The 10579-nt window shown below is 39.1% G+C and overlaps 1 protein-coding gene across 3 annotated transcripts in view; it reads left to right on the top strand.

Annotated features, from left to right (window-relative positions):
• The window catches only part of ntrk2a (neurotrophic tyrosine kinase, receptor, type 2a), a 70080-nt gene extending 59716 nt beyond the window's left edge, over positions 1–10364 (top strand). For all 3 annotated transcript variants that reach the window (XM_088295864.1, XM_088295870.1, XM_088295879.1), the window contains exons 18-19: positions 4266–4424; positions 7013–10364. In XM_088295864.1, coding sequence (XP_088151990.1) covers positions 4266–4424; positions 7013–7198 — 345 coding nt within the window. In that variant the 3' untranslated portion in view covers positions 7199–10364. The remainder of the gene's footprint in view (positions 1–4265; positions 4425–7012) is intronic.
• The last annotated feature ends 215 nt before the right edge of the window (positions 10365–10579 follow it).

The following is a 10579-nucleotide window of genomic DNA, read 5'->3' on the forward strand; positions in this document are numbered from 1 at the left end:
AAGGCGGGGAATAATAGAAAGAAAGATATACAGTAGTGGGCGTTTGATGCGAGGCCAAAAATTAGGGTGTGATACATATATTGGTTTTGAAATGGCTCATTTCACATTCGCAACAGGGCACACTGCCGAACAAATACGCCACAAACACACGCCTCTCAATTTACTCCCAAGTTGTACTTAGTCTATTAATACTGTACGTCGCTAACATAGATAAATGACACATTATTTGTAGCAAACAAATGGACCTATTAAGGGAGGTTGTATAATTGCCTCACGACACAGTCATTGAGAATCACTTCATTAAAGAAAATAATGCCAAACATAAAAAAATTGCTATCAGTGAATTTGCCCGTAAACGAAAGATTTGCAAATAAACCAAAGCCGGTGTGTATACAATTAAAAGAAAAAGGATAAATATTTATTCCGATCAATAGTATGACTTCTTGTTAGGAAAAGCTCAATGCAGACAAGTGAAGCAGGAAGAATTTGAATAGGTGGAATGATTATACTGTCAAAACACCAACAGCATTTTTTTTTTTATTGCTTTGGCTTCATCCGGAGAGCCCCGGGAGAAGTTGTTTAAATATGATGCGAGGCGACATTTCAGCTGCACTAGTTTGTTTTTGTGCTGTGTTGATATTCACTTTCGTGAATGAGTTTTAGAAGTACATTGCTTGCCGTGATATCCATTAACCAGCGCTTGAGCGGCACTGTATTTGTTTACGGAGAAGCTTGTTGCTTGAGCAGCAGGCCGTTACACTTCCTGCACCTTAACTAATATTTTCTGAATGGGAATGCAATACAACTCTGTACCTTACCAAATGTTCTATAAAGAAATAGAGGTTTTGAAATATAAAAAAAAAATAAAATAAAATATGAAGATGAGCCTAAACGGCACACACACAGTCAACTGCAATGTGTTTGTGGATGCTGATTTGATTTTCCATTATTAAGGCTTAATTAAGTCTTAATTATCCCTCAAAATGATACTTAATCCCTAAAATCGCTGTTCTAAGGTCTTAAAAATGCGACAGACACAGTAAACAACATCGCCATAGTTGACAAATATGTAATTAGTGTTTTGCGTTTCAGTATAAAGGAAGAAGAGGAACCGCCAACAACCACTTGGTAGCGCGTCGGTTCTCACAGGGGAGAAGGGGCCAAGGCTGTGCGTTTTGATTCTTTATTGAATTCAAATGTTGTTGTTTTTTTAGAATAAATTTTAAGGTGGAAATACTCATTATTACATTTTTCACATTTGGGGGAAATAATAATAATAATATGAATATTTTATTAATTTCACCATTGCAGGGTACCTATATAAAAATAAAAATTCATTTACACGACAGCCAATTTGGAGTTTTCACATGCATGTTTTGGGATGGAGAGGGAAAAACGTGAGCCGAGATTCAATCCGAGAACCTCAGAACTGTGAGGCAGACACGTTGTGCTGTTTGCCTTTTGAAACAGTGATACCAAATTTCGCCATTTCCCAATTTTCCCTCAAAACAGCATAAAAACATCACATAATGAACACGTCTCAGATGTAGACCAAAAGATCTGGCATTTTGGTTACTGTTATCCATTACAGTGGAATTTTCTCAATAATGTATGATGCATTAAAAAAAAAGTACTGGATTGGCACCAAACGGTAATGGTTTCTTCGTTGTGCCATGCCACACCCCTTCTCGAAATTGACTGGAAATCCGTGCTGTGATGCTGGTAACATACAAACAAACATTGAAACCAAACACAGGCGTAACAAACAATAAAACAAGGTGGCTGAGCACTTGAGTTATTAATATTTCAGACCTTCAGGGAAAATGATCAGCCATGATGAATAAAACAAAACTTCTAATGGGTATGACCAGGTTGAGACATGGACAGTAAGTGAATGTACGATGTTTGAGAACAAGAGTAAGAGAAGCAAGTTTGTACTTGACGATGAAACTTCGAACAACTTATTCCGATGCTACCCCAAGATAAAGAAAAGCTGCAGCATATTATATCCACGTTGGCGTCCAAGCTAGACAGTTGTTAGCAGCAGACTAACTGCAGAAGTAAACCAACCAGCCGGGACGCATAATAAAAAAAAAGAAAAGAAAAAAAAAAAGCTCCGCATTACGACGAGGGAAAAAAAACAACAAAAAAGAGACTTGACACGAGAAGAAGAAGAAAGGTTTGCTGGTGAAGACTTAGCGCTTCAGAGATGGAAGCAGAACCTGATGGCTATCTATGTGACCGTCCGCATTTTACGACGCCATTAAATAAGCCGCTGACTAGCACAGAATCGGGCCAAGTGCGCTGCGCAGGCCATTAATAACGGACATAAACCTCGGAAAATGGACTGTCCTATCGGTGGGGTGCGACGGAGCGAGAATCGCCGGCGAGATTCATGCTCGCTCAGAGCAATAGAGGAGACGCCTCATACGAGGCGAGGTTTAATTCACTTTTGTGCAGGTTGAAGAAGAGGAAAGACTCGTGCTGCGTCTTCATATAGCGCACGCTGAAATGAATAAACTATTAAATGCTGTCTGTGTGGAAATGGCGCAAAAAAAAATGCATTGAAACGGGTGTCACGAAGATTGTAAAATATGACTCCATTTTTAATAACAGGGTTTAGCAACAGTGGTGGGCGGTGCATTTCGGACCTGGACCTTCAGTGACCGCAATTTTACAAAATGGCAACCAGACTCACGCATATTTTCTATCAAGGTCTTCATTGGCTTTCCCTCAAGTCTCTCCCTCTTCCGCTATTATGGCGCACCTGGTGAATGGGTGTGGTGGCACCTCGGTGGCTGCAGGAGGGCTGGAATGAAAATCTCCCAACACTCCTGTGTGCTTGTTGTTGTTGAGGTTTTTTTTTTTTCTTCTCAATCCATACGGTTAGTTTCATTGAAGAGTTTCAATTGTCGGTCACTTTGAATGTGAGTGTGAATGCTTGTTTGTCTCTCATTGGCTGGCCACTGGTCCGTGGTGTTCCCCACTATCCAGTCAGCTGGGATACACTCCAGCTTGCCAGTGACCCTAATGAGGACAAGCGCTATAGAAAATGGATGGACGGATGAAAATCAAAGGGACTAACGGAGAAACATGCGCCACAGCCAACTTCCTATTCCCAACCGAAAGCGGCAGCGAGAATGCTGCAACCGCACCAAACGTAACATTATTTTTAAACCGAATCTTAGCCTTTTTAAAGATTTTTACTCAATTTGGCCTACGTCGTGATGAATCGGGGGCGTCATTTAGCAATCAATTCCACACAATGGACAAAACCCGTAAGCAATTATTATGCCCTCCTAAGTATAGTAAGGGCAAGCGCTACTGTGTGACAGTCACGCTCGCAGAGCAAAGATGTTCTCCATTTGTGATTAGAGTTTAATGAAAAGAGCAAAAGTCCGTCTGAGTTTGTGATTAGCCCTTGATTGCTGCTCTGGCTTTGCTGACGCTGCTGCTGGATGTCACCAGTGACAATAAATCATAATTGGATTATTTACGCTGCTAACCTGAGACAACCCAATTAAACTGCTATTGACGCAAATGTTTTGCGAAGACACAGAAACACGCACACGCTGTTATCTAGCACCTAGCATATTTAACGGCAAATTTGACCGGCCAGTTTTTATCAATATACTTTTATTGTCAATCATCTGCTGAAAACATTGCATTCATCAGAAATGTTGGTGACACTCGGCTCATTAAAACTAAGTGGCGGTTTTAGTTTTAGTTTGCCGTGTGTGTCTTTGCAGAAATATGAGTTTTAAAGGTCAGTTCTGGCAACAAATAGCGATTGCCTTCTTGTCAGTAAAGCATTTTTAATTGGTTATTTGGCAATTTACTTTTATCAGAACATGTGAGAGAACACAGAGAATCCAATTAGAATCAAGTCATAAATCAGAATGTGGAGTTACGGGATAAACATACTAACTTGTGCTTATTTTCTACTACATTTTTGTGAGAACATTTTAAAATTGTACTCCGGAGCCGAACTGAAATGTACTTGAGTTTGATTTGGATCCCGTGCAAGGTTTGCAATAATCATGAAGACCATCCAATTCCACTTCCTTAAAATTGTCAATTCGCACTTTGAAGGAGTGAAACATTCTGCAGCCTTGTTGAAAATGCACTCATCCAGTTGACAGATTCACATTTAAATTGATGTCTGTGCAAATTGTATTTGCAAACTCTCCCAATCTATTTCCTCTGCATCTCATCATACTCTTCCTCTTCATTCCCCTTGTGTGTGTGTGCGTGTGTGAATTTAGGTGGGAGGTCACACCATGTTGCCAATCCGCTGGATGCCCCCCGAGAGCATCATGTACAGGAAGTTCACCACAGAGAGTGATGTATGGAGTCTGGGTGTGGTCCTCTGGGAGATCTTCACGTACGGCAAACAACCCTGGTACCAGTTGTCCAATAATGAGGTACAGTGACCCATTCTTATTTCTAATAATATTAATAATTTACCCTTTATTAGTCCCACAATGGGGAAATTTGAGATTCGAACCCAGGCCTCCTGGGGAGATTGGGTCCCGAACGCGGCGCCTTAGACCACTCGGCCATCCTGGCATCATGCTTTGGGCAGAGTTCGACCAAACAGGAATTTAGATTGAAATGAAAGAACCGTATTGAATCCACAGTGGACAAGCCCTAACTAAACCCTGATAGCTTTGATGATTGAAATAAATGTTTTTTAATTATCTTGGCAACGTTTACTGGTGCACTGGTGCTAACGTTGTCTGGAAATAGTTCTAAAACACAAAAGCTTTTCAGGAAATGTCTTGAAATTGTCGTTTTAGTTACATGAGGGAAGAATAATAATACAAAAATATTCTCTACAAATTTTTGGGATAAAATTTGTTGCCTAGTTAGTCCACACAGGTAAACAGGAGTTTTTTGTGTGTGTGGAAAATGTGTCACTCTCGATAATTGCTCAGTTTAAACATAGTGTTTGTCGTTTTATACAATTTTCTCATCATTCTATGTATGAATTAGTTGATGTCTTTCAACTTTTTATTTTATTAGGTCATACAGGCACACTTCATAATAGTCCAGTTTCATCAAAATCAGAATAAGTTCTTTTATACGATTCCCTGCTAACTTATTGACCATCTTACGCGCAATGCAATACAACTTTTTTTAAATAATGCATTTCACAACAGCTGGAGCTGGAACAAAGCGCTTTCCATATGGTGTCATATAAATTAGCTTATGCTAATATACAATATACATAGTCTGATTAACTCCCACGGGCGTCTCGTTCTCTATCTCTCTTTCCATCACTCTCTCCTTAAATCGCTTGCTCGAAAAAGCTAATCCAGTGCAAATGTAATAACAGCGCTTTTGTAGAATTGCCTGTTTCCATTTTGGATTCATTTGCTTTTCTTGTGGTTACCATTTGACTTCGAAAGGGCATTCCAAGATAACGTGCAAAAAGCTCACATGCTCAATTTATGACCACATATTGAGGGGCTTTTGAATATTTAATAGGATGTACAAATCTGCCTTTTCTTGGGCCTCGGCCCAGTTTCGGGGAAAGGCTTCCATCTCGAAGCCCTTCAGCCTGCCCTTCAACATTTCTGACCTCGAAAGTCATTTTCCTGCCTCTCCAAGTCACTCTGGTTACATCCACGTTTAACCTTTCGGCCTCCACCTTCCCTTTTACATCCATCCTTTCAACTCTTGACCTGGAAGGGATGTGCACAGGAAGTGATGAGGTTTGTCACAATGCTCAACTGATGACACGTCAGTCACATCATCTGACAACGTAATGGTAAATGCTTATCATTGAACTTTTAATATTTGTTAAACATAGCCGTTAAACGTTGACATAAACTATTACGCAACACGCACTCCATCAAAGTCTGAAGGAAATGCTGTCACGTGCACAGCCGCAAACGTTCTTCTTTTACCTTCCTTCAACTGAAAATTTGAAGATTGAATTGAATTGTAAAAAATAATTCATTTGTCATGAAACTTAAACCAGTCCTGAGATGTGGCCATAGTTCCATCAATCACTGTTTTACTTTTTAATTAATAATAACTATAAAATAATAATAATAATAGTAATAATAAAATTACTTTACCAGTATGTTTCGTATTTCCAATCTAATTACATTTATATTACTTGTTATATATGAAATGCTGAAACAAACTCAATATTAACAAAAATAAGCACTGAAACTTACAATTATCTTATTAGTGACAAACATAAGATGACTCGTATGTCCATTTTTTTTTGTTAAAAAGCACTGTTCTCACTAAAATGCAACACTGTACCTATGCATCCTGTAAAGTCCAGCTCTTACCCTTAAAAGAATAAAAAAATAAAATTAAAAAAGTTGTTGCTTGAATGTCCCACGTAATCTGCGTTTTTCCTTTCATTGCGAAATCAGATAAAAAATCAGAAGTGAAATTGCATCAAATAAATCATATATGTATTTTATGCGTCTTTCTTTTTTTGTGCATTAACAAAATGCTTACTATAACCAGCAGACATGCCAAGCAAGAAAAGTTGGCTTGACGTTCGACATTTGCTCTGACCGTCTGAGTTAGGGACCGTCCACAAGTGTCATGTTCTCGGGAATATAACCCCCCCCCCAAAAAAAATGTCCACATTTAGTACTGACACCGGCTTTGCAAGAATGGAAATTTTTAATTGACACTGTCAGAGAATTGCGGCAGTAACAATCTGTGGCAAATAGCGAATTTGTTTGATCCATCTCTAAGAATTAGACAGTGTAGCTGTACCAAATGAAGTGTCTGATTTCAAAGCATCTTTGAACATTTTTTTTTTCTATCTCGTACCGGCGCCGAGAAGCGACGTCGGATCCGTGTGCTTGTCAGTTCTGATAGCGTCTGACTTCATCACGCCGGTTAATAATTCATGGATGCTGACATTTTTCTACGCCATCCCTGCGCCGCGAGGTGAAGCGGATGCTCCATCGCCTCCTGCGAGTGTTCTCCACCCATGTTTGTCTCCCGCCTAACCACCCCCCACCGCTCTCCCTAGGTGATTGAGTGCATCACCCAGGGCCGGGTGCTCCAGCGCCCCAGGACCTGTCCCAAAGAGGTCTACGATCTTATGCTGGGCTGCTGGCAGAGGGAGCCCCACATGAGACTCAACATCAAGGAGATCCACGGCCTGCTTCTCAACCTGGCCAAAGCTTCGCCCGTCTACTTGGATATACTGGGATGAACGAGGAGGAGAGCGCAGTACAGGATGTGAAAACAACTTCTAAAGGCAATCAAAAAAAAAAAAAGAATCCCCCAAACACCTCCTTCCCCTATTTCCCTTCTCATCTTTCCTGAAAAAAGAGGGAAAAGCTTTTGGAACACTTTGCTGGACTTAACAGAGTGACTCATTTCAAATGGGAATGCTTCTTGGAGCTTTTTCATGTAAATAGGAAACTGTATGACGGTTGTTTTTTTTATATTTTTTTTTTGAGGCGAGGCTTTGGCTCCATGCGTTATTGAGCCCAAATGACACTCTTTCCGCATCCTCTCCATTCATTTACTCCACGACACAGACACACACGCACATACACACACACTAATATAGTTCCATCGTTCAACGTCATCCCACAAGGAACGGATAATTACAGATGGAGATTCCAGCAAATATCCTTAGTCGAAGTAACGTTTTTTATTTATTGAATTATATCAATACAAAAACAGTGTTAATATTTTAAATTGTATCTATTTTTTATGCATTTAATTAATTTAATTTATTTAATTCCTCATGTGCTGAATGAAATAACAGAAAGAAAAAGAAATAACTGGTCAACAGTAAACAGAGGTGGCTTTATGTGTCCCCGAACATAATTTTGATTCGGAGTTTTAAAGAAAAAAAATGTTTCCTTTTTTTTTCTAGCACTTTAAGTTTTTGTGATATTTAAATTTTTTTTGTTTAAAAGTTTGAAAAGATTGAACAATCCAGATTTTACCATGCGTTGTCGTTTACTGCAATGACATTTCAGAGGGAAAAAAAACCCTTAATTTATAAATACTACTGACTATATTGCTATATTATATAATATATAATTGCTCTTATTCTTCTTCTTCCGGTTTGGAACCAACACAAAAAATAATATAGAAAATTGTACTTGCATCTCTGATTAAAAACGTGTAAAACATTGTTGACCAGTACCCATTTATTAGGCTTGAACATGGAAACAATTTGGCAAGTATTTTTTTTCATTTTGTATTTATTTGATTTATATTTAATTTAATTTTTTGTTTTATTTTTTGATTTTCTTAATGGAATCAGAAATTCCTGAATAAACATCACTGAAAAGCCTATCCAAAATGAAGTTATATGCAAAAATTCAACCCTGGACCACCTTTTGCGAAGGCTGACAAGACAAAATAGGAACTAAACCGCATACTTGGGACTCTTCTTGATGAAGTAAGAGCTTGTCGAAGTGTGAAAGCAGTTGAGTTGTTAAAAACATGCTACAGTATATCCGCGAGCCCGTTGATCCTCACTCCATTTGTTTTCTACCAGCCAGCAATCTAGTTCTATGTTCACCCAATATTATAGGTTTGATGTTGATTTCTTTTTTTTTGGAGATAAGAAAACATTCCATAATACAGTCTCTATAGCAAGCTTGAATAAAATAGAATACCATAGATGGATTTATGGACATCTCCAATAGTTGATCTTTTAAAAGCGTGACTAAACTGCTCAGCGTTTTTTTTTTTTTTTTTTAATAATGGGTAACATGACAACTGTCGAAAGCTTCCCCTCACCCACACTTTAAAAGGCAACAGATGTTTCACTTCTGCTGGTGTCGGGGGTCGATTGATTGACGTGGCCACGGCTGCACCACGTTCATGGCTATTAGGGTGAAAGGGGTCGTTGGAGACGGCGGGGAAGCTTGAAGCATGGGGAGGTTTTAGATCAGATGTTGGGAACCAATTCTTAAGACAAAGCCTGAGTGGAAATGCTCCGATTGTATAGGAGAGGGAATAGGACGAATTGTCACTGAACTCCTCATTAATTTCGCCTATTAGCAAGTAAATATTGCATATCTTAAAAAGTGGAGAAAAAATACTGAGGTTCAGAGCTCAACCTCTTAATGCTGATAGTTTCTCTTGTAAATTTAATCGCTCTAATTAACGATTGACAGCTGCTTGGTGACGAGTAGCTGAAACAAATCACACCTTCACTTTCCATTCATCTTTCTATTTTTTTACAAACTTCAAAATGTAACACAGATCCCGCTAGTTTATGTGCATTTCCCATCTTTATGGCAACCCAAATAGCAGAAAAGATTTGTTAATTGTGTTCTACAGCACAACAATACTGTAGATGAAGTCTTTAATTCATTTAAAGGTTGTTTTTTTTTTTTTTTTGCCCGCTTTCTATTTGACTTTCTAACGAAGCTTCTCCACCCCACTCTCACACAAATGTGGGGTCAGATACGTGGCAGGTGCGGTTCTTCTGGTCAACTCATATTAAATGCTCAGGCCTCTTAGCTCTCAGACATGCTTCAAAACTGTGAGTGTGTGTGTTACACAAATTGTTTACCTTCTCTTGCTGTCCCTCCGTCTTTACACACACGCGTGCACGCACACACTCGCTGAAAGACACTCACGACGGTCCGAGAAGGAAATTGAATTGTGCATGTTTTATTATTTGAGCGCTGCAGTCCTCTGTAATGGTGTAATGTATATTTCATTACGGGGCCTAATGGGCTCCATTAGCGCGGGCCTCCTCGCAGACATTCAAGACTTATTGTTTTATGGCGCAGGGGGAAAGGGCGACGGAGAGGGATGAGGAGATGTGGTGGGGCAATGGAGAAGTGGAGTCAAGAGGTTGGGAGGAAAAGGTTGAAGGCGTGACGGTGGAGTGGAGGAGTAAGGGTGGGGTGTCGCCGCGGGTTAGTGAGCGTCCTCGGGGAGTCGGTGAGAGTGAGCATCCATCATGTGGCAGCACACTCACTACGCACCATGAGTGGGCAAAGGATTTATCATGTCTTTTTCAGTTGCTTTATGCTGGAACTGTTTTGTAATGCTACAGAGGAGTTTGATACATAGCAAACTCAGCTTTCAAAGTAATTATTAATTTATTTATTTTTTCATGAAACAAATGTACATTTATTTCAACAAACAACAAAACAATATTACCGGTTTCGATTCCCTACTACAAAGAATCTGAACAGGTTTTAAAAAAATGGGAAAAAAATAATCACAATTAAATCCTAAAAAGTCTACCATAAATGGTGCTAAATTAGATTTATGGAAATTGGGTGGGAAAAACTGCACCCCACCAAAACAAAAAATTATTACAAAATAATGGAAAATAATTGAAAAAAAAAATACAACTGTACATGCTGAAAAACCTTGGATTAATAACGATGTCAGCGATGTCTGGAGTAAACAAAATTGTGCTTTCTGTAATGTCTTATTTTGCCGATCTGATTATTGATCAAGCGGCAAATAATGACGTTCCAACCAATCACAGATTTTAAATAAAATGCAAAATATCTGCTGATCAGATCCGTGAAAATCTACAGTAAACGCTGGCGAGCTCTTCTTCCAGTAGCGAAAAACTATTAGAATTTCACTTGCCCCT

This window comes from Idiotropiscis lumnitzeri, chromosome 1 (assembly GCF_059441095.1).
Source record: "Idiotropiscis lumnitzeri isolate Australia: NSW breed Sydney's pygmy pipehorse chromosome 1, RoL_Ilum_1.0, whole genome shotgun sequence".
In the NCBI taxonomy this organism is placed as follows: Eukaryota; Metazoa; Chordata; class Actinopteri; order Syngnathiformes; family Syngnathidae; genus Idiotropiscis; species Idiotropiscis lumnitzeri.